Source organism: Hylobates moloch, unplaced genomic scaffold, assembly GCF_009828535.3.
Source record: "Hylobates moloch isolate HMO894 unplaced genomic scaffold, HMol_V3 SCAFFOLD_1, whole genome shotgun sequence".
Taxonomy (NCBI): domain Eukaryota; kingdom Metazoa; phylum Chordata; class Mammalia; order Primates; family Hylobatidae; genus Hylobates; species Hylobates moloch.
In genome coordinates, this window is record NW_026652276.1 from 63,864,743 (window position 1) to 63,890,210 (window position 25,468).

Below are 25,468 nucleotides of genomic sequence, written 5' to 3' on the forward strand. Positions count from 1 at the left end.
AAAAAAAAAAGAGAATAAGACCAAAAATTGGTAAGTCATCGGTACATGGCTTCCTCACTCAAGTCACCTTCAAGGACCCTGTGTGAACATGGCCTGATTCACAAAAGCAGGAAAGAAAAGTTGCAATCTGTGCCTTTTCCCCTCAAAGGTCATGGCCTATATTAACCAAATATGGCAAGGAGAATGGAGGGCAACTAATCTCTGTAAGGAGGTTTGCCACTAAAGCAAAACCACAAATGAATTCAAACTCTTCTCTCCAGTGATGACTAAGGGTGATCAAAACACAAAAAGCGACTAAGGTAAAGCACTGATATGCTATTGAATTTCACTTACCTAAACTAGTACTTCTTAAAAAAAAAAAAAAAAAAAGAATATTCGCACTGTTTTTTTCCTGAGCACCATGTGACAAGGGTCTTTGAATTCATGAAGGCACTACTAATAAGTAAAGGATATACATTACTTATACATACATATGCACTTAGCCTAAATAAAGACATGATAGGCTATGTTTGTTCCCATTTTAAAGTATATGTATGAACTTAGAGTTCATCCTAGTTGGATAGTGAAAACAGAAAACAGGGAATCAATTTTAAGTTGTTCAACTTTGCTTATTGTGAGTAGTTAAAGATATATATAATCTAGCAAAGTTATGCAAAGTTAGAATATACCCATTGCCCTATATTCTCGATGACAGTTACCCCTGCCACCATTCCCCACACCCTCTTAGTAAGCCCATGCAGACATCATTAATCAAGTAGGTAGGTCATTCTCTGCTAACCCTAGCTGCAAAATCAAAGTCTTAAAATTAGCCACAACATCAGAGATGACACAGGAGTTTAAAAAAAAAAAAAAGGCAGTTTGCTATCCATGGTCATGATGGTAAACCACAGTAAGTGTGTGTACTTATTGCTACACACTTTTCTCTAGCCAACCACTGCAAAACAAGAAAAAAAAATGAATAATAAGCTAAATGAGAGTTGTGTTCTAAATCCTCCCCAAGATGAGGCACCATTGCAAGAGGCTATGGATAATCACCTGAGGATGCCAATTCCGAAGGCATGCTGAATCACTTGGATAACCCAGCAACCCCTAGCGACCACAAACACCACTGGAATAGGGCATAAACAGAAATGTTCTAATACTTAAAAGATATTCATTTTATGCTCATTTACCATATAAATTTGTCAAATGAAGGCTTTTAATTACCTGGACATGTATATATTATCTGACAAAAATCTGGGTGGTTAACCCTTACTATCTGTAGGCCATACTTTTGATTGTTGTCAAACAAACAAAAAAAAAAACCCACGACTCTCTGTTTTGACCAAGTAGTGGTAACTTCTACAGCAAATTTGTCTCATCGTTTATAAACTTTTAAAATCAATTGGAAAACTAAAATGATTCCAAGTTGCATTGTCCACAACTAAGAAACTGTGCATACAGATGCATGCACAGATACAGACACAGGCACACTCTCACACTCATGCATACACAATTAAAGAAAACCACTAGAAACTCTAGGACTGTCTTTTGAAAGAAAATGGCCTCGTTCTAGCTATCCAGAAAAAAGCAATCCACAGTTCCTTGCGTAGAGGGATTAAAAAGAAAATGCCTGTCCAGCCAACAATGATAGGGGTCAGAATGTTCAACTGTCACACACAAAAAAAATACTCAAGTAAAGGTCATAAAGCCAGCTCCTTCTTTAGTACCAGATGCATCATAAAAATGTGCCACTGGGCCCGGGATCCCGGCACTTTGGGAGATCAAGGCAGGCAGATCACGAGGTCAGGCGTTCGAGACCAGCCTGACCAACACGGTAAAACCCCGTCTCTACCAAAAATACAAAAATTAGCCAGGCATGGTGGTGTGCACCTGTAATCCCAGCTACTTGGGAGGCTGAGGCAGGAGAATAGCTTGAACCTGGAAGGCAAAGGTTGCAGTGAGCCGAGATCACGCCATTGCACTCCAGCCTGGGCGACAGGGTGAGACTCCGTCTCAAAAAAAAAAAAAAAAAAGTGCCACTGTTTATTTAACCACCCTGCTATGGATGAGCTAATCCAAACTATTGCAATGTACATCTATATAAAAGTCAATACACAGGAAAAAGGTCTGGAAGAATATATACTAGAAAAGAATGGTTACCTCTAGGGGATGGAGTGTCAAGGTGAATTTTGGTTTATTCATATTGTCTAAATGATTGCTTAATAACTCAGGTATTGCTTTCAAAAAGTAAGAGGAAGGGTGGGAAATACCCTGTTCTCTCAGAATTTTAAGTCCAGAGTGCTGGGAGAAAAAGATGGCAGCACTGAGCGGGACTGAAAAGTTTTCCTAGAACATCTCCTTTCATTACACGACTCACCGTTGTTCACTCATAAAATGCTTCATTGCATCCAAAAGGAGTTCTGCCTACCAATACCAGAAAAGGTTGGGAAAGAAGAGTGTGGTTATCGCTCCTGATGGCTGATTCTATTCTCTCTCCTTTGTTCCTAATTGTCCCCATGCTGCCAGATCTGGCAATATACTTTATATTAAGTGGGTAAAAGTCTTTGTGCCAAACTTGCAAAAGCACAGTGATTATCAACAGCACCCTCCTCCCACCTTGCCAGAGTAAAAGTGAAGAAGGAATTCATTATAGTCATACATTTTACTCATCTTTAATATTCTGAATATATTACCCATGGAAACAATCCCTCATTTATGTCAAAAAAAATTGCTTAATGCATTAATATCCCTTTACATTAATTTATTTGGTTTATCTACAGTAACTAAGCAAAACTGAACCCACCAAAACTGTCATATATTCTAGGTTTTGTGGATACATTCTGAATTATTTATTTATTCAACAACTAATGCTAGTCCAAAAAAATCAAGAAGCATGTGAATTTAAATACTAAATAAAGAGGTAACTTAAAGACTTAATGTTTCAGGATACAATAAGATATTCATCATTCTAATCAGTCTCATGAGTTAATCCTGGTGCTACGCATCTTGGCTGCACTGGTAGTCCTGTATTTCCGCATCTCTGTTATAAGGCTAACATGAGGTAAAGCACCTGGCCCACAGTAAATGCTCTAAATGTTTTATTACCAAAGAGACCAACAAAAAACTTTCTGGGGGAAGAGGAACATATTATGGGACAGAAAGGGCAAATTCTATACTATGAAAATATACTAGATTAGTTATTGTATTTGGAGAAGAGGCAGCATAAGGATGCCAAAGATAGAGAGGTCAGGTCGGCCGCGGTGGCTCATGCCTGTAATCCCAGCACTTTTGGAGGCTGAGGCAGGCGGATCTCCTGAGCTTAGGAGTTCAAGACCACCCTGGCCAACATGGTGAAAAATTTTTGGAAAAATACAAAAAATCAGCTGGGTATGGTGGTGCGTGCCTATAGTCCCAGCTATTTGGGATGCTGAGTCACGAGAATTGCTTGAGCCCCGGAGGCGGAAGTTGCAGCGAGCCAAGATTGCGTCACTGTACTCTAACTTGGGCTACAGAGTGAGACTCTATCTCAAAAAAAAAAAAAAAAGAGATCAAAGTTCCAGAGATGGATATCAAAGCAGATAATAAGGGATAATAAGGGGACCCAATAAAGACAATAAAAGTCACATTCAGAGAAAGAAGAAAATGCCAGCAACAAGCTAATAGCAGGCACTGTTTTCGTTAGCCACTTTTATTTACAGCCATTTGCCACACCCATGGGACTCTACTTTAATGAAAGATAATACAAATGTCCTTACAAATAAAAATCTGCCTCCTTCAAGTATGCGGCTCTGTAGCCGTAGAAACAGTAGTATGGTAACCTACTCCCACTTCCCCTCTAGAAGAGAATCTTGTTATCATACCTTGAATCCAGACACAAAAAAGACACTTAAAATATCTGAAAGAGATTTAAAAAACTAGACTCAGAGTAGCTTCTACCTAGAACACAATTATTTTAAAACATTAACCTATAAAAAAAATCTGAAGCAGACCATTAAAAAAATTGAATATAGTATTTAAATTAAATGTTCCCCAAAACACTTTGATTAGAAAATAGATTAAAATTTTACCTATGAAATTAAATGCAGGCATTTTGCTTATGTAAGCCCACAACATTTTCTGAAAGGTGTACAACTATTTACAAGAGGTTATGGATACAGTGATGGGAATTTACTATAAAGAATGAAAATTTATTTTTTCACAGTTTTAGAGGCTGAGAAATCCAAGATAAGGCACTGGTGTGTTAGGGCTGGGTCTCTCTCTTCCAACACTATGTAGAACACCACGTCCTTTGGAAGGGAGAGACTTTTGGCAGAAGAGCAGGACAGTGTTCACCCACTCCCACAAGCCCTGTACACAGCGGCATTAATGCATTCATGAGGGTGGTGCCCACATGACCTAAACACCTCCTAGTAGGCCCCACCTCCCAACACTGTTGCACTGGGGATGAAGGGAATCTACTATTTCTGTACTCCATGTATTAAGAGTATTACATCTACCGGCGGTAGGTAAGGCATAACAAACACCATCTGCATTATCTTATCTCCTATACTTCATATTTATATGATAAAAACAAAATACAATACCAATAAAGCTTAAAAGCACATCAAAATTGTTATGCTCTTTTTAAAACTTTTAAAGTAACTATTACTGATTGGATTTCTTAAGGCTTGAATGTTTCTTAGAAAGATAACACCTAACACCTGAACATTTCATATGAAGTCTAGTTAAATGCAGGGTCAGCTGGGCACAGTGGCTCACACCTGTAATCCCAACACTTTGGGAGGCCAAGGCAAGTAGATGACCTGAGGTCAGGAGTTCAAGACCAGCCTGACTAATATGACAAAACCCCATCTCTACTAAAAATACAAAAATTAGCTGGGCATGGTGGCGTGCACCTGTAGTCCTAGCCTGTAGCCTAGAGACAAGAGAATTGCTTGAACCCAGGAGGTGGAAGTTGCAGTGAGCCGAGATCGCGCCACTGCACTCCAGCCTGGGCGACAGAGATTGTCCAAAAAAAAATGTAGGGTCAACATTATCAAACACTAGATTTTCCCATATATTAGTAATTCTTCCTATGGTGAAACATTTTCACTCAAGAATAAACAGGTTACTGAATTGAGAGAGATAGGAGAGTGCAGTGGCTCATGCCTGTAATCCGAGAACTTTGGAAAGTCAAGGCAGGCAGATCCCTTGAGCCCAGGAGTTTGAGACCAGCCTGGACAGCATGGCAAGACCCTGCTGCTACAAAAAAATACAAAAATTAGCCAGGAGTGGTGGTGCATGCCTGTAGTCCTAGTTATTTGGGAGGCTGAGGTAAGAGGATCATTTGAGCCTGAGAGGTCGAGACTGCAGTGAGCTGAGATCACTCCACTATACTCAAGCCTGGGTGAAAGAGTGAGACCCTGTCTCAGAAAAAAAAAACTGATAGTAGTAATAATAATAATGATAGTAAACAATATTAATAGCTAACACTTACTCAACACACTATGTGCCCAGCACTTTTCTAACTGCTTTTTATTAATTGATTCTTCTAATCCTCACAACTCTATGAGGTAGGTAGTACAGTAAAACCACATGAATTAAAAATCACTAGAATGAATTACAATACTAAAGAATTTTTATTTTTTATACACTATTAGAATTTAAATCTAGACTTCCAGTGAAACATACAAACCAACCACATGAATTTATTTCCTCTACCTCCAAACCACCAAAAAGACATTAAAGGAATATAAATAATTAATCCACAAAGAGAACAGACGACAAAGAGAACAGACAACAAAGCCATGAGATTTTAACAAAGTTTATACAGACAAAAACCAGGAGGAAGTGCAATACCTAACTTAGCAGAGTGGAGGAAGTTAAAGCCTAAGTACCCAAATGGGAGAAGCCCAAAAACACACCCCACCAAACCTCTACTAAGTTTAGGACTTGGAAGCACTAGGTATTGTAGAAGATGAGAGTGAGGTATAGGGCTGAAACCAGGACAAGAAGTCTGTATAAAGAGCAACTGGAACCCAGGTCCTCTCCCCTACTCTCCACAGCCAACCTCCTCTGACAGGAAAAACTGAACCTGAGGGTCAGCAGCCAGAGGAGGATTTGGGGGGTGCGGCCGAACGGGCTTGAGAGAGGCTGAAGATAGAGGGATTAAGTAAAAGTCATCATATAAACCTTGGGGTCCTCAGCTGTCTTTTCTTACCCTACTATCAGGACCCAGTTTTCTAGAGAAACTGGCCCCAAAGAGAAGACCTCCACTGAAATTTAGGGGACCTCAACAGAAAAGGCCAACTCTCTACCTGATGGCCCTTTAGACAACTTATAAACCCTGCCCACACATAAAGACCTACGACATTAGCTTTTTAATACATGACTAATATGAATAGATGATTTCTAAGAAAGGCTTCAGAATGAAAGAGCCCAAAACAAATAAACAGAAAACAGAAACATGGTGGGGGAGGGGGAGAACCATTCAAGAAACAGGAAAGATGTAAGAAAAAAATCTTAATTTTATCCTCAGGGAGATACGGGGAAACATTTAATCTATAAAATAAAAATAGGTTTTTATGAAATGAAACAGAAAAAGACCTCTTAGAAATTAAAATATATATAAAGAAAATTCAATAGAAGAGCTGGAGGATAACAAAAAGAACAAAGATAACATAACTTAAGGAACAACTACAGAGAAAAAGCTTTTTTAATTTAGAGGAGATCCAACTCTGGGAGGTCCAACATTCAAATAACAGAAATTCTAGAAAGATAGAACAAAGAAAATGGAAGAGAGAAAACTGTCAAGAACACACACACACACACACACACACACACACACACACACACACAAACCCAGAACTGAAGCAGACAAATCTCTAAATTGGAAGATTCCACCAAGTCAAGTAGCCATCAGGATGAATGAATAAAGACCCACATATCATTACGAAACATCAGAAGTAATGAGAAGTTCCTAAAAGCTTACAGAGTGTAAAAACAGATCCCAGGTAAAGGAACGGTATCAGAATTCTCATAGAAAAACTAAATGCCTTAAGACAATGAAATGTTGCCCTAAAATTCTGAGAGAATGTTATTTTCCAGACTCCAAACTACCAATCAAGAGTAGAGACATTTTCAGACCTGTAAAGCCTTAAAATCTTTACTTTCTATGCACCTTTTCTTAGGAAGTTACTGGTGGAGGAGCTTTGCCAAAAAAAAAAAAACCTAATGTGAGACTAAAAAATAAAGGGAGTTTCAGAATGACTGCTGAACCGTGGAACAGGCCTGCAGGGCAACAGTACAAATGGCAGAAGACGAAGGACTGTGGAAGAAATGTCCTGAAAGGATGACAAAATATTTTCAAATACTTTTTTAAGTAAAGGGAATTGATACGATTATCTGATGTTTTTCAGCATTTAAGCCTTTGGATAGTCACTGTGACAGGTACATTAAAAACTAAGCAAATTTGAAAATCAGGCAATACCAACCCCAGAAAAAATAACATTCTAGTAAAAAAGAAATAATGATAGTTAACCGTGTGGTACATCAGTGAACTACATTTATGTCTATCTATTTAACAAAAAGTTTGTTCTAACAAAAAGTTGTGTGAATATAAATCTATTTTGGGAGGGGTGGGGGAAGAAAAATGTGGGAGGTGGAGAGTTTAAGTAAAGTAAATCCTGTCTACCATAAAAGGCATTCGAGAAACTGTTTCTGAAATTGGTAAGTCAAGAAAAAGTAGTATAACATTTTCAAACAGGAAGGTAAATACTAACAAAAACCACTAAGAGTTCCAAGTGTTTGTCTTTGGAATGCTAAATTGGGGAAGAGGGAACTACACTTTTTCACTATAAACCTTTTAGTTCTATTTGACTTTTTCAAACTATGTACATTAGCTAGTTTAATAAAAAGAAAGCTAAAATTAAAAAAAAAAAAAAACAGAATTTCAAGTTAAGAATTCAACATGAATTCAAAGAGTGGATTGGGGAGACAGGAAAACATGAACAAGAAGGCCTATCTACCAACTACCTACCATTCATTTACCCGCTGGGGTTATTAAAAGAGAGACCTCCTCAAAGGAGCTCCTGCAGCCTAATCTGGCTTTCTTTCAGGCCAGGACACTCCCTCTGTACCAAGTAGCCACAGCAAGGCTCAAAATACAGACCTAGAGGTGCCTTATTAAATAAAAGAACTAGCGGAGTCCAAATTAATGGTATTATCATGTATATGGAATTAGTCTAAACAGCAGTCTGGTATTAACATATTACAAGGACACATTTCCTGAGATCTTGTGATTTTTACATTTCTAAATGTGATAATACATACTGAAAAACTACAATTCAAGGTCAAAGGTTCTAGGGCATCTGTGGAAATGAAGATACTCTATCTCCTGCCTTGGAATTTAAGTTTAAGCAACAGCATCCATTTCTGGACTTTTCCTGACTGAAGATCATGCAATAATCCCACATGATGTAAGAAAATTCAAATTCAGCTCATTTATAAAAGAATTGTATCAAAATCCCTTTAGTCATGGAGGTCTGCGATTCCCAGAGAATAGTGAGCAAGCACTTGAAATGAAAAACAAGCACTACTTTTGCTTAGAAGATCACTGATAGGCTGCCAAGAGAACCTCCAAATTTCTCAATAACTTTTCATGTTTCTCAATAACCCCATGACCTAGACAAAGCAAAAAAGGGACTACTAATAACTAATAACCAATAATTTTTCTATAAAGTATAGAACAACTTAACAAGCTAAAATTCTTACAGAATTGTTATATGGTTCATCTTTTTCTTAAAATTCAAAAAAGTCAGGCACACTTGAAAATAAAGGACTCCTCAAAATGCAAGGTTCCCTTAAGCTTTATAGGTTTCTTCATGCTACCAATTCACTGATCAAAACCTGGATATAATTCAAGATATATTTATACTCCCACAAAAAAAAAAAAATGATTTCACAGATGTGTTTGGTTCCTAACAATAACAACAAAAAGTGGCTCCAAGTCACAACAAAAGACATACTTAGGGATACCGCAAACCTGTTCAAGGACCTGTTTCAAGGGGGAAAAAATGAAAGAAACCAGAAATAATTGCATTGTATTTTTAAAATATTTACAGAAAACTCTTCACGAACCCATCTATTTGGGTAAAGCAACAGAAAATGGATGTGATTATTTTCTATAAGTTCAAAAGCTTGTTATGGTGTTTTCACTATAAACCTATTACTTCAAAAAAATTCACTACCAGAAAAAACTCCCAATCAATAGCACCCTGACCTTCATGGTCTTAATACTGCACAAGTTCTTACTACAAAATTTAAAAAAAAAAACAAAAAAAAACTTGATTACCTGCTCAACATCGTAACTTACTACATTATCAAACTTTTTTTTTTTTCAAATTAGACATAAGTACAACTTATGAGCAGGTAAAGACTCCACTGAATATAGAGTAGTCTGATGACCTGCGTGCTATTTAAAATTACAAACACTTTAAGTAGCATACAGTTTACCCAAACACATATTAATGTATAGAGTGTTTATGTCTATTTTAAACTTAAGATGGAAGGCCTATAATTACAGTTTTTTAAATAAATACCAAATATTAATTATTTTAAAATATCCCACATAAACTTACAAGAGAAATTGAAATAAAATGAAATAGGCCACACCATTCTAAGCTCACAGGCAACAAAAAGTATGCTTCATTTATGTCTTCACCAGCAGGCCTAAGTATACAAATAAATTCAAATCCAGTAGAATTATATTAGTGCCTAATAAAGATTAGACAGAATATCAATGAATGTAAAAAATACAATGTATTATATGATGTGTTTGAATGAAAAACCACACATTTATTAAACATATGATTAACTTAAAAACAACACACCAGTTTGTTTTAAAGTGCTCCTTATCCAAAACCTTAAACAAAACTATCAGCCCAAAATGAATTCAAAAAAACAGATTACAAGGCAAACAATGACAATAGGTATGGACAGGCACTACCAAAAAATGCTATTTGTTCTTTAATTAAATAATGCCATTCTCAAGTGATATAGAGCAGTCATCTTGACAGAATTCCTTTTTGTATAAATATTCATAAATAAAAATGTCTCTAGATATTGGAAAGAGTTGCAAACAATACTTTACAACAGCAGCTTAATATCTATTTTAGGAAAAAAAAAGCACTAAAATCCTCTTCCATTGAAAGTTGTTTATTTCTCTGGTGTAAGTGAGCAATGTCACTACAGCATTAAAATCTCTTTTCTAGAACAACATAAAGAACAATGTGTACACATCTTAAATTTGGTAGGTCAAAAAAGTTAGAATGCAATCATCTTTTGAGGCAACAAGAAAAAAATAAATAAAAATTAAACACTTTAACCCAAAATTTGGTATCGACAAATCAGTAGTGTCAACTTCACATATGAAGGACAATACAGTCTGGTTATTTAAAGATGCTCAATACGTCATGGTATTTGGGCTAAAGATACTTGGAATATTGTGTTTCCTTTTTGATTAAAGGAATACAATACAATCACCATCAGGCTGCTATCGTAACTCATTTTTAGCTGTGGTAAAGTGACCATTTGGTCCATGGCACAAGTTACATATATCACACTTCTGTCAAAGTGAAACCTTACAAGATTTCATGTTTATAAGCTACAATACACCCTGACCAAGCTGTCAGTCCCCTCACAGTTTTTTAGAAAAATATCTACATTTGTCCTTATGGATGTCAAAATGTTACACCATCATTTGTTCAAAAAAAAAAAAAAAAAGATGCACATTTATACTGTGAAGTTATTAGGAAAATACTCTTGCAAACAAACTATATAAAGATAAAATACACTTCAAAAGTATGTGGTTTGTTTTCTTGTTTGTTTTACAATATTCTGTAAAGTGCAGAGTCCTAAGGGAAAAAACTACTCCCTATAACAATAGTTTAATTACAGCAGCTTTTGCATAGCAATACTTAGAGGAAGTTGGACACTTCAGTTTCTTCAGGAAGAGAAGGATGGAAGAGTATCTTCCGATTCAGATTGTTTTTTGGCCATAAGTCTGCTTTCTTCAGGAATGGTTGCTGATGCCAAATCTCCATTAAGTGTATTTTTTGAACAGTGAACAGGTCCTATGAAGACATTGGCAAAAACGTTAAACATCCTGTCAATATTAACTCCAGTCCTCTGTGAAAGAACATTTTAAATTTCCTACTCAGGGACATGAAATTCCTTTAGCTTCCAGCTAATTTTTTATTTCCTTGTTTGCCTCATACAGGAAAACTTAACTTTTAGACTAGAGTATCAACAGTCACAAGGAGAAACATCAGAATTCATGAGATAAATGATGAAACTGCCTGAAGTAGAGATTTTTGTTTTGTTCACTGCTAGAATCATGGTTGGCACATAATAGGCAGTCAATAAATATTTGCTGAATTGAATTTAATCTTTATTAATTAACTATTGCTTTTTCAGCCTATTTTATTTTTTAATTTTATTATTATTATACTTTAAGTTTTAGGGTGCACGTGTACCCTATGTGCCACGTTGGTGTGCTGCACCCATTAACTCCTCATTTAGCATTAGGTATATCTCCTAATGCTATCCCTCCCAGCTCCCCCCACCCCACAACAGTCCCCGGAGTGTGATGTTCCCCTTCCTGTGTCCATGTGTTCTCATTGTTCAATTCCCACCTATGAGTGAGAATATGCGGTGTTTGGTTTTTTGTCCTTGAGATAGTTTGCTGAGAATGATGGTTTCCAGTTTTATCCATGTCCCTACAAAGGACATAAACTCATCCTTTTTTATGGCTGCATAGAAGCCTTTCCTGCCTCAGCCTCCGATAGTGGGAAACAGGCCCGCCAACCCCGGCAATTTTTTGTTTTTTAGTAGAGAGGGTTTCCTCGATCTCCTGACCTCGTGATCCGCCCGCCTCAGCCTCCCAAAGTGCTGGGATTACAGGCTTGAGCCACCGCGCCCGGCATGCCACATTTTCTTAATCCAGTCTATCATTGATGGACATTTGGGTTGGTTCCAAGTCTTTGCTATTGTGAATAGTGCCGCAATAAACATACGTGTGCATGTGTCTTTATAGCAGCATGATTTATAATCCTTTGGGTATATATCCAGTAATGGGATGGCTGGGTCAAATGGTATTTCTAGTTCTAGATCCCTGAGGAATCGCCACACTGACTTCCACAATGGTTGAACTAGTTTACAGTCCCAACAACAGTGTAAAAGTGTTCCTATTTCTCCACATTCTCTCCAGCACCTGTTGTTTCCTGACTTTTTAATGATGGCCATTCTAACTGGTGTGAGATGGTATCTCACTGCGGCTTTGATTTGCATTTCTCTGATGGCCAGTGATGACCATCAGAGCATTTTTTCATGTGTTTTTTGGCTGCATAAATGTCTTCTTTTGAGAAGTGTCTGTTCATATCCTTTGCCCACTTTTTGATGGGGTTGTTTTTTTCTTGTAAATTTGTTTGAGTTCATTGTAGATTCTGGATATTAGCCCTTTGTCAGATGAGTAGGTTGTGAAAATTTTCTCCCATTTTGTAGATTGCCTGTTCACTCTGATGGTAGTCTCTTTTGCTGTGCAGAAGCTCTTTAGTTTAATTAGATCCCATTTGTCAATTTTGGCTTTTGTTGCCATTGCTTTTGGTGTTTTAGACATGAAGTCCTTGCCCATGCCTATGTCCTGGATGGTATTGCCTAGGTTTTCTTGTAGGGTTTTTATGGTTTTAGGTCTAACATGTAAGTCTTTAATCCATCTTGAATTAATTTTTGTATAAGGTATAAGGAAGGGATCCAGTTTCAGCTGTCTACATATGGCTAGCCAGTTTTCCCAGCACCATTTATTAAATAGGGAATCCTTTCCTCATTTCTTGTTTTTGTCAGGTTTGTCAAAGATCAGATGGTTGTAGATATGCGGCATTATTTCTGAGGGCTCTGTTCTGTTCCATTGATCTATATCTCTGTTGTGGTACCAGTACCATGCTGTTTTGGTTACTGTAGCCTTGTAGTATAGTTCGAAGTCAGGTAGCGTGATGCCTCCAGCTTTGTTCTTTTGGCTTAGGATTGACTTGGCGATGCGGGCTCTTTTTTGGTTCCATATGAACTTTAAAGTAGTTTTTTCCAATTCTGTGAAGAAAGTCATTGGTAGCTTGATGGGGATGGCATTGAATCTATAAATTACCTTGGGCAGTATGGCCATTTTCACGATATTGATTCTTCCTATCCATGAGCATGGAATGTTCTTCCATTTGTTTGTATCCTCCTTTATTTCATTGAGCAGTGGTTTGTAGTTCTCCTTGAAGAGGTCCTTCACATCCCTTGTAAGTTGGATTCTCTTTGAAGCAATTGTGAATGGGAGTTCACTCATGATTTGGTTCTCTGTTTGTCTGTTATGGGTGTATAAGAATGCTTGTGATTTTTGCGATGTGGTTTTCTAATATACAACATGTCACTGCAAAAGGACAATTGACTTCTTTTCTAATTGAAGACCTTTTTTTCTCTGCCTACAACACTATGTTGAATAGGAGTGGTGAGAGAGGGCATCCCTGTCTTGTGCCAGTTTTCGAAGGGAATGCTTCCAGTTTTTGCCCATTCAGTATGATATTGGCTGTGGGTTTGTCATAGATAGCTCTTATTATTTTGAGATACGTTCCATCAATACCTAATTTATTGAGAGTTTTTAGCATGAAGGGTTGTTGAATTTTGTCAAAGGCCTTTTCTGCATCTATTGAGATAATCATGTGGTTTTTGTCTTTGGTTCTGTTTATATGCTGGATTACATTTATTGATTTGCATATGTTGAACCTTTCAGCCTATTTTAATGCTGTTAATATCCTCCTTGTTCCTAGGCAAAGAAAACAAGACCCATAAAAGGGTACATGCCTTACCCAGGATCACACAATTCGTAACAGAACGAGGACTAAATTCAGGTATTCCTCTTTTCATTCTAAGACTTTCTGAGCACAGCTGACAAGGTACCTCATACTGAAAGATCCCGTTTCTCCATTTGTAATGCAGCTCACAGAACTATCGCTGCAACTCCATGTTAACACAGCTGACTACATTGGCATAGTCCTGTTCTAAGGCAGTTGTACCTTTATTCATATTGTTTGAGTTTACCATCATCATTTATTACTTTCATACTTTTTGAAAAAGCTTGTTAAAAAAATAGAAGCAGTTGCATCTCACAAGAAGAATATTTCTGAGTAACAACTTTCAACTAAGACTGCCAATTGCAAAATATGTACTTTCTAGAAGGAGCACTAATTCAATCTTTGCTTTGTCAGCTAACTGAAACACTAAAATAGTATAAACAGGAAAAAATCTAAGGATAAAATTTCTGACCTAGTCTATACTTGCTAATTTAAACATGTTCTAGAGAAGTGAAATATATGTATGTGTGTGTGTGTGTGTGTGTGTGTGTGTGTGTGTGTGTGTGACTAGTTTTGTTACAGTCCAAAACAGTTAAACTGGGGGATGCTAAATATAATAGAGCATGTACACCTAGAATCTTTTGAAAATTGTTTTCAAATATTCAGGACTAGGGTAACTAGAAGAAAAGAATTCTAAAGAAAAATGGATGGCTTTAAAAAAAAATTATTTTAGTAATCACAAATGATCTCCTTAAAAAAAAAAAAAAAAGATGTTGCACTTAAAGAAAAGTACAAGGTAGCATACAGAACTCCTTCATGAACTCTGGATTAAGAGTCATGTGTAAAAGACATAAAGAATAAAGAGAATCAGAATCTATCTTACCTGCCTCAGATAACTTTTTTTTTACATACTCAACCTCTTTAACCCTCCTCCTCTCCTCCTCTTCTCTTCCAGGTCTTGCTTGATTGGCCCAAGAAAGTTTCTTTCTCCCTTCTCCTTCCCGGTTTCCTTCCTTCATTTCTCTACCCATATCTCAATTTAAATTCAAAATGTTAATGAGCATAGAATAGTGCCATATATTAATAAATAGATGATTAGTTCAGTTTTAAAAAAAAGTGGGCATTAAAAAAAAAAAAAGATGCTATCAACTCCTAAAAATCATCCAAAAATGACCAGCAATCCTTTTTAAAATTGCCATATGTATGAACTAAACCTGTTTAACTTCCTGGTTACGTAAAACAACTCCAGCTTAATCAATGTTTTCAACACACTCAAATGCTAGAAATACACCATTGTTTTGTCCCATTTCAGCCATACTATGAATTCACTGGGCTCTTCCAGGCTATCCAAAGAGCTAACCACCAGTTATCATGTCATTTCCACATGAAAAATAAAATCTGTTTTCCAAACAACTGACTTACAAATGAACTATTGGAACGCGACCTGTTCCTTAATTGGAAATTGTACATAGTTTCTATCCCACATGCTTCCTGAGAAATAGTAAAGACTTGGAGAGTGTAAGTCTATTAATGGAGATGTAATAATAAGACTATATTTGTGTTCACTGCAAATCATGGTCACTACTATCTTACTAGATATTCTGACACACTTTCAAAGCTTCTTCTCTGAAGAGAAAAATTTAAAAATTTTAACACAAATCACAAAACCTTTCCTAAAAACATTCAATCACAGTATGCTGCCTCTTTAATAAGGAAGAAAAAGGTACAGGAATGAATGCGACTATAATCCACCATGACTACCAGACAACATTCTTTTCCTTAGCCATTTCAAGGTATTTTAGTAAAGTAACAATGCTGACTTTTATATGAACTTGGAACTTGCCTTTATTTTCCCCTAGAATCCTGCTAACAATTCATGCCTTCTTCTAAAATGTTTTTTAAGTGCAAGTACAGTGGTGGTAAAAGATCATGATATTCTATAAATATATATCTGAGATACGACATTTACAAAGCAATCCTCAGCACTCCTTAGTTAATAACAAACCTGTTTGTAAGGAGATATATGAGCTTTCATTGATTGAGTGCTGTTTGCTTACCTCTGAATTAAGGAATTAATCAAAGAAACAAAGTACAATGTTCAATCAGTATACTTCATTTCCACAAATTACAGAGCCCCACAGTTATTTTGCTGAATATGCCAAAGAAAGAGACAGAACCTATGTCACTTACTATCTGGGTCTTCAAGAGGAATATCACTACATGAATCTGTATCTGAGTAGGTTCTTCGGCGTCGCTGGGAGAGTCGGTGAAGTGTAGATACTGGTTCTTTTATAGAGTGGCTACTCCTGCAAATTAAATAAAAAGCATTAAATTGTAAGGCCTTACATAAATAAAAACACCCTCAACTGGAATTTTAAATGACTTCTCTTTAAGTGAAAAAAGAATTATTTTTATGCTCAACGTCCCATGTTAGCAACATTCTACTCAGAAGTCAAAAACAAGTGAACCCATTTAGAAGACAGCTGGTAACCTGGAGAATATGGCTTCTGAGCTGAACTAAAAGGAAGAGGGGTACAATGAAGAAGTAGTGACTTCTATAGGGGACTCCAGAGAGCAGACATATCAGTCGGTTTACAAATGTCTGAAAACTAAAAGTCATAGGTTTCATGAGTGCATGTATTTTAAGTCAATCCATATCTGATCAAAACCAGCAGACTGAAAGAGATGGGTAAGGAGTTCATACAGCTAGAGGCAGACTCACTGAGAACAGCAAGAGAAGATAAAGATGGCAAAAAGGAGCCTAGAGAAACTTTTTAAAAAATCTGTCTCAGGCTGGGCGCAGTGGCTCACGCTTGTAATCCCAGCACTTTGGGAGGCCGAGGCGGGCGGATCACGAGGTCAGGAGATCAAGACCACGGTGAAACCCCGTCTCTACTAAAAATACAAAAAAATTAGCCGAGCATGGTGGCGGGCGCCTGTAGTCCCAGCTACTCGGAGAGGCTGAGGCAGGAGAATGGCATGAACCCGGGAGGCGGAGCTTGCAGTGAGCCGAGATTGCGCCACTGCACTCCAGCCTGGGCGACAGAGCAAGACTCCGTCTTATTAAAAAAAAAAAAAAAAAAAAAATCTGTCTCAAAAAATTAGAGAAGCAAATCACCGCCACCTAACAGCACCTCAACTATTTTTGTAACAGCCCAACTTTACTGTACTTAATGACAACCTTGATTCATCAGGAAACAAATAAGATTTTAAAATTATTATTCTGTGAGGTAGAAAGGATAGAAAAATTTCTTTCATAAAAATAAAAGTTTGTCAAAAGTTGATTAAGCTTCCATTTTTCTGGAAAATTCAGTTGGTGGGACTCTTGATTCCCTGACAAGGTTGGATATATACATCATTGGACTCTTCTGAGTATTTGACAGTTTAATCAAAGATTATACAATCATCAGGGGAAAAAATTAAAACATGACAAAACAGCATTTAACAGTCCAAATATAGAGAAATAAATGCTAATGTCACTATAATTAAATCACTTTCCAAAGAACTAAATAAGACAACCATAGCAATTTAAAGGACTATTACCTAACAAAATAATAGTTTAACAACTTAGCATTTGGGTAAGACCTATCCAGAAGGTAAAATTTTTAAATGTATTGATATGAGTATGTACTTTAAAATATCAAGTGGTTTTCTCTTTTCAGCAAGATCTTTCTCTCTTAATGAAACAACAGCTCAGCATGAACAGATGATGCTATAAACAGCTAAGGTAAAATGAGCCCTAGCTGTGGAGTCTCAGTACATCAAAAATGTACTTCTGTCTAACCATCACTTGATATACAGTCATGCGTCTCTTAATGACAAGGATGCATTCTGAGAAATGCATCGCTAGGTGATTCTGTCACTGTGCAAACATCACAGAGTGTGCTTACACAAAGCTAGCGAGTATAGCCTACTACACATGTAGGCTATGTAGTATAGCCTATTGTTCGTAGGCTACAAACTTATACTGCATGTTACTGTACTGAATGCTGTGGGTGACTGTAACACAAAGGTATTTGTGTATCTAAACATACCTAAATATGGAAAAACTACAGTAAAAATATGGTATTATAATTTATGAGGCCACTGTCACATACGCAGTCTATCATTGATGGAAAAGTCATTCTTCAATATATGACTGTATTTCAAACATCTAAAACAGGTAAAATGGCTGGCAAGGGGCTTACCTTGCTGGTTAATTAATTAATTCATTTTTTTCTTTACTGACTACCTACTGAGGTCAGGCCCTTATACTAAATACTAGGAGATAAATACTGAGAGATAAAATGCTGGTTTCAAACCAGACCTAACCCATACCAGAGTTTACATTCCACACCACTTGTCAAAGGCCCAAAGAACTTCCCTAGATGGGTATAATTTGAGAGAACTTAGTCAAAAGAAAAGGTTCTTTTACCTCTCTGAACTGCAAGAACCAGGGTGGCTGACAGAACGCTTCATCTAGAAATTTTGAAAAAAAAAAAAAAAATTAGCATAATCCACGTCAAGTAGAATCATGCAGCTCTAATTTACTATTATTATAATAAACATAAATTTACTCAGAGAAAAAGATACCTGGCAAAAAAAAAATTTATCTTTCACAGACTCAAGTAACATAATTAGCACAACATCAAGCCTTCTCCCTAATAACCATTAATTGGAATCTTTTTCAACACACACCAAAAACATGCTGGATTCTTTTTTCAAAAGTAAAAACCAAATTTTATACATAATACATATATATGTGTATGTGTATACAAATATAAAAAACAGGGTATATAACTATAAATAGGATATAAATGTGATAAAAAGGAGTATCTGGCAAGCCACAAAATATTCTAATAAATATCACTTTTTTAAAGGACAGTAGTAGAGTCTGGTAGCAAAGCTTCTCTTTATCATTAATTATTTAGGTACCTGACATACAAATGTTCTAAAGTGTGGTTTTCATGGAAGACAGCACTAATAATTCAAGACTATAAAGAACTCAGAAGAAGAGCCCTAAGTCTCAATGGATTTCCAAAACATATATTTAAAAAAATAAAGAATACCTAATTAAGCAGAACATTTAAAAAATATGATAAATACTAAACATAATTTGGAAGATCCAACTACTCCATCAAAATATAAAGGGAGGCAGCCAAGTAAAACTGATTATTTCAAAGTTTAACATGGTAGCAGAAAAACAAAGATTATACTAAAGGTTTAGGGTGGTCGCTTTTGTATACATGAGTCCAAGGGTCTAACAAGCCCAGGTCTAACATTTATGTTATGCAAATGCCTTCTATATTTGGAACATGAGTCACTAGTTGCTCTGAGAAATACCAGTTGAAATGATAAGAGATATGACCCACCCAATTTGTAGTATGGGAACATCTGATAAGATTGACATTAAGATGCAAATGGACACTAACATCTCCTTTAACAGAAATTACTTCCTTTAGGCTTACTAACCCAAGGACATTCCCACTACAATAATCACTCAATCTGTAGGTCCAATGACAGTTGTCTGAACTTTTATGACAACTTGAAATAAAGTTAAATGCAAGTTTACTTTAAGATGAATTCATTGAGATTAACTATATAAAGCACTTATAAAGATCAGATTAAAGCACTTATAAAGATCAGATTAAATTGTTTTGGAATACTTACATTTTCAGCTTTATTTTTCATATAAATAAATGTAAGTTTTTCATATAAATAAATAAATAACGTTATTAAAAAAAAACACGAAGACTGTCTGACCTTACTTTCCATGCTATTTGTCTCTAGAACTAATTATTACATAAGCCACAATTCTTGCTCTTTTTATCAAGTAAAATGGCATAGCTAGCAAAAATAAGCAGCTTCTAATCTAATATTTCCTAAATTAATGTATTAGATTTCCTATAATTTTTCTACTGAAGGTTTTAGCTGTAAAAAGACAATTATTTTAGTTTCTTATATGTAAAATACACATATGACTTCTCTGGACTACAGAGCATTTGTAACATAAGGGATTTCCTGAGAAGTTCAATGCAGAAGCAAGGCAACTCTGAGGTGTTTTACTGCATTTGACTCTAAAAAGTACAGCTTTAAAAAAAAAGTGTACCCTTTGTATATCAACCTCAGGAACATAGCACTATACATCCATCTCAAAAGACTGGTTTCTTTGTTCACATATACATGTTCATTAACAGTTTATAGCATATCTACAATTGTCCTAAAAAGCAACATTGTCAAACTATGTTTTACTCAACACCACAGTCCTGTAAGATGGTATTAAAAAATATATAAAATGGGCCAGGCGCAGTGGCTCACGCCTGTAATCCCAACACTTTGGGAGACTGAGGCGGGCAGATCACAAGGTCAGGAGATCGAGACCATCCTGGCTAACATGGTAAAACTCCGTCTCTACTAAAAATACAAAAAAATTAGCCTGGCGTGGTGGTGGGCACCTGTGGTCCCATCTGCTCAGGAGGCTGAGGCAGGAGAATGGCATGAACCCAGGAGGTGGAGCTTGCAGTGAGCTGAGGTTGCGCCACTGCACTCCAGTCTGGGCGACAGAGCAAGACTCCATCTCAAAAAAAGAAAATATATATATAGTATATTTATATATATATTTATTTTATTTATATATATATAAAACGGGCTCAATTGTCAAATAAATTTCAGAAACACTGTACACTACACTTCCACCTCTCAGAGATTCATAATACACTTCAGCATAAAAGAGGGTGTGACGGCTGGGCATGGTGGCTTGTGCCTTTAATCCCAACACTTTGGGAGGCTGAAGCAGGAGGACTGCTTGAAGCTAGGAGTTTGAGACCAGCCTGGGCAACAAAATGAGACTCCATCTCTACAAAAAATAAATTAAAAAACTTAGCTTGAAACCAGGAGTTTGAGACCAGCTTGGGCAACAAAATGAGACCCCCATCTCTACAAATAATAAATTAAAAAACGTAGCCAGGCACCGTGGTGTGCGCCTGTAGTCCCAGCTACTCAGGAGGCTGGAACTTGGGAGTTTGAGGCTGCAGCGAGTTATGATGGTGTCACTGCACTCCAGCCGGGGTAACAGAGTGAGACCCTGTCTCTAAAAGAAAATAAATAAATAAATAAATAAATAAATAAATAAATAAATAAATAAATAAAAAGGCTGTGACAAGTCCTATCAAATCCAATTCATATCATTTAAGTTAACCTAGCAATTCCCAAATTAATCTGGCCATAAAACTCATTTTCATGGTACGCTTGTCTCAGAGGAAACTATTAGCCCATCAAATACTGATTAGAAAACAATTCTCTAAATAAATCTAGGCAATAATCTTTACTAAATCTCATGTAACTAAATTTGCTGGGATAGGTAAGAGAACCTAGGAATAAGTTAGACCCTATTGTCCTAACAAATAGATCTTCAGGTAATTGCTGAAACAGCAACAAGGTGGCATTCTTACTCCTATAAATGGACTCCTAAAAACACTTTGATGAAATAAACTTAAAGTCTCATTAAAGCTTATCTCACCTACAAATTTCTAACAGCATGCTAGAGCAAATGTATTAGCTCAGAAAGGACAACGAATCTGCCACCCCTGGCAAAAAGAGGACTTGTTGTTCTGAGCAGTGAGGAAGTAAGAAACTAAACTGAGCACCTAACAGTAAGCAGGTCAGATCGTTTGCAGTGACTCTCTGATATACACTGTATTTTTACACATGAAGAAACTGAAGATCAGCTACTCTGAGGGTTCAGATCCAAATGCTGAGTACAAAATACCGTTCCCACTGTACTATGTTTCAAATTCCTTCTAATTCCTTTAAAGATTTACATAATTGTACCCCATTGTGATTAAAATCTCATTCCATTGTGTAATTCTTACCAAGCAGAATAGAGTTCCCCAACTTTTTCTTTGTCACAGCACTTTGTAATATTTTCCTAGACACTGGGGAAATGGATGAAGCAGACTGTGGGCAGGCCATGCACAGCCCCTCCAAGGAGAAGGGAATGAGGACACTAGCACAAGTGCTCAGCTCATTAGCTGAGAGGCTCTAATATGAAACAGTACAAACAAAAAAATTCAACCTGTTAGCTGTTTCCCCCCGACTGCCTGTTTCCACCCTTAAAAATAAATACCAAAATGAAACAAAAAACACATGCAATATTACTACTGAAGGAAAAAACCAAAACAAGAAGTTCAAACCATTTGAACAGGAGAAGGTGACACAGGAGAAACTAAGGGATCCGGATGATGCAGTTGAAACATCTCAGGTTTAAACTTGGCATTGGCTATCTTCACACATTCCTCAAGCGTTGTGATGAACGTGTTACATGTGGCACTAAGCAGAGAAGAGGCTTCATTCATGTTCTGAAAAATTACACAGACTTGAACAGACTTGCATACAACTACACGGAATCATGAATACAACCTCATCGTTAAATAATAAGACATCTCCAACAGACACTTTACTATATTATGTTCAAATTTATTTAAAATACAGTAACTTAGAAAATTAAGCCGGGGCAAAAAAAAAAAGAAAAAATTAAAACATCTATGTATAAGAAAATGCCTGTCTCCTAAACAATGTATGAAACAGATGCTAAGAAAAAACAAGTTTTGCATTTAATTATCATATTGAAAAACTGTGTACAAAAATTTATCTTAGAGAAATCGAACCTAAACAGTAATTTTCATTTTCCCAAAAGTGGACACAGACATGGAATACCCTTAGAGTTAATTAGTGGCAGTACAATTCATGCCTATCCTCTATCTATTCTCCCACTTCTTCCTTGATAGAGTAAAAACCCCAATTTTGCTCAGGATAGCAAAGTGCCCTGATCCTGGGGGATGAATAGAGACTGATCTAAGCTAGTCATGGCTATTCCAACACTCTTTACTAAATGCTCATTTTTTCCTAGTTTTGTTTGAGCCAGAAAAAAAAAAAAAGATGAGAAGTCGGCTAGGGAATTTCTGGGATTTTTGTTTCCCGATTCAAAACCAAGCACAGCAAGTTGAGAAGGACTCTCTCTATCCTGGCAATCCCACTGCCTCCTGTCTCTTTGTGAGCTTGACAGTCATCTTGACACTTGGGGCATTAGGAGAAAAACTCAACACGCCAAGAATGGCAGAGCGGAAGGATGGAACAAGCCTGGGTCCCTAATACTGTCACTGAGCTGCTGCAGCAAGTGTGAGAGCAACTACCTCCAGGGAGCTTGTGGTCAGTTTGTCCTTGGGCTTCTTACACAAGATTCCTCCCCAACAGGAGAAGGCCACAGAAGAGATAGGAAGATTCCTTGCCCCACTTCTACCAAGTTAGGCAAAAAAGGACAGGCAATATGCTGGCCTTTTACCCAGAGAGTAGTATAGCTCACTGGTCCTATTTTACCATGAAGAATGAGCCTATTATAGCCCGATCCTATTAATCTGAGTTTTGATTCCTAAGTCACTGTTCTGAGAAGGATTTAAGTTATTTCATAAAGATAAGTTATCAACTCTTATAGCTGAAGCAGGGACCTTATTACCAAAAAAAGAGAATAGCAGCTGTCCAGTGAATTTATGCTGCTAGCCTGGAGAACAAAGCCGGGAATGCTTCTTCCCCACTCCAACCTCCAAATTATCAGACTGGCTGCAAAGACAAGCCTTGGCCCCTGGAGAAATATGCTACTTCATGTTCTTCTCTGGTCACACAGACACAACCGAGAAGATGCTACAGATTTCCAGATAGTATACAGTAGGCAGAACCCAGAAAAGCGGAAAATAACTCAATGTGAAAATGCCTATCATCTTATGGAATAACTGAGGATCCCCCCAGAGTACTCCAAAGCATAACCACACATGAAGAGATCCTCTTTGCTCTACCTCTGCACTAGGAGATGAATGATTCTCGTCATGGTGAACAAATTCCTGTATCGTATGAACTTGCTGCATTAAGAGGTCACAGTAGAGGCGAAGTTCAGACATTTTGGTTTTCAGCGATTCACTGGTTTCACTTATTTCTGCAAAGAATATACACAAATATCCAGTTAGATCATTTTCATATTCTTTGGGCAATGTAACAAAATGTAATCATTTAAAAAAGCAATGAATATAAATACCTATAGCTCAAGAAATGTAAGACCTTGGAAATAGGATACAAGAGCCCTAAGGAAACATCTTCTCGTTAGATAATTGGGAAAAAGCTGACAGTTATATGCCTGCCATGTTTAGGTGATTTCCAGAGATAGGATGATGACCACTGGATGTTTTATACAGGATATTTCCATTCCATTACTCATCTTCCATTTAAAAAGTGTTTGGTTTTCTTTTGTGAATTGCTTTTTTATTTTGTCCTTTATACATTTTTTCCAGTTCTGATGTTGGTTTCTCTCTTAACAATATAAACTGATAGTTTGTAAAAGATCTTACAAATTAAAGATAGTAATCTTTCCTCTATCTTATATACTGCAAATACCTTATCCAGATCTGTTAGCTTCCTTTCAGTTTTCTTTATTTTGGCTTACAGAAGTTTTAAATTTTTATGTAATTAAAACTATTGTATATAAACATTCATTTATTTTCTTCTGTTCCTTTCAGTTTCATTTTCACATTATACTATTTTCAAAATTTTTTATTAAGAGCATACTTTCTTCCTTAGTATCTCCAGACAAACTAAACATCCAGCCATAATCTCAGCCACTCACAAGCCAATACCTTTTAAACTAGAAGTATAAGCTACAGAGGAGGAAAATTCATAGAGTAAATTTCTGGTGCTTCTCCACACTCCCTGGGCCAGGCCCCAGTGGTCTTGCTCTCTGGTCCTAGCCACAAAGCCACTTTTGCCAGAATGGACAAAGCAGCTCTATCTGCCCATTTAATCTAACCTAAATTAATTCCTGCTCACATTTAAGCCTATTCTTTCTCCTTTAAAAAAAAAAACCGTGGTAAAATATACATGAACATAAAATTTACTATTTTAACCACTTTTAAGTATTCACTTCAAAATGTGGCATTAGGTACATTCGTATTTGTAAAATCATCACCACCATCCATCTGTTTGTCTTCCCCAGATGAAGGTCTGTACCCACTAAACACTAACCCTATTTCCACCTCCCCCTGGGCCCTGGGAACCAACATTCTATTTTCTGTCTGTACAAGTATGACTGTCCTGGGTATTTCATATAAGTGAAATCATAGACTATATGTCATTCTGTGATTAGCTTTTTTTACTTATTGTAGTGTCTATAAGGTTCATCCACAGTGTAGCATGTGTCACAATTTGCTTTTTAAAGCTGAGTAATATTCCATTGTATATTTTGTTTATCCATTCGTCTACCAATGAACATTTGGGTTATTTCCATCTTTTGGCTATTGTGAATATCCATTCCTTCTTATCCTACCTGTAGCTATATGCTGTAATGTTTTCATATATTTCAAAATTGTTATAAATTCAATCCTCAGCCTTCATTTCTCAATACCTATAATTTACTTGCTTTCACTACTGCAATTAATTTGTATTTAATTATAAAAGTAATACATACTTAATAAAAAATTTTGAAAAATAGAAAAAATATAGAAAAGAAAAATCAAATAACTGTACTATGGTTTGAATATGGTTTGTTTCCAGTAAAACTCATGTTGAGGCTGGGTCCCCAGTGTGGCAGTGTTAGGAAA

The 25,468-nt window shown here is 36.6% G+C and overlaps 1 protein-coding gene across 4 annotated transcripts in view; it reads right to left on the bottom strand.

The window, feature by feature from the left end:
* The window catches only part of PLEKHA3 (pleckstrin homology domain containing A3), a 49,580-nt gene that overhangs the window by 12,633 nt on the left and 11,479 nt on the right, over window positions 1–25,468 (bottom strand). For 2 of the 4 annotated variants that reach the window (XM_058440682.1, XM_032755268.2), the window contains exons 4-7: window positions 23,678–23,814; window positions 22,022–22,186; window positions 18,265–18,308; window positions 16,041–16,156 (exon numbers count right to left, since the gene is read on the bottom strand). In XM_058440682.1, coding sequence (XP_058296665.1) covers window positions 16,041–16,156; window positions 18,265–18,308; window positions 22,022–22,186; window positions 23,678–23,814 — 462 coding nt within the window. Of the gene's footprint in view, window positions 1–2; window positions 3,878–9,793; window positions 11,094–16,040; window positions 16,157–18,264; window positions 18,309–22,021; window positions 22,187–23,677; window positions 23,815–25,468 lie in introns of those variants that run through there. The other 2 variants (XM_058440697.1, XM_032755269.2) reach the window with 2 other exon arrangements.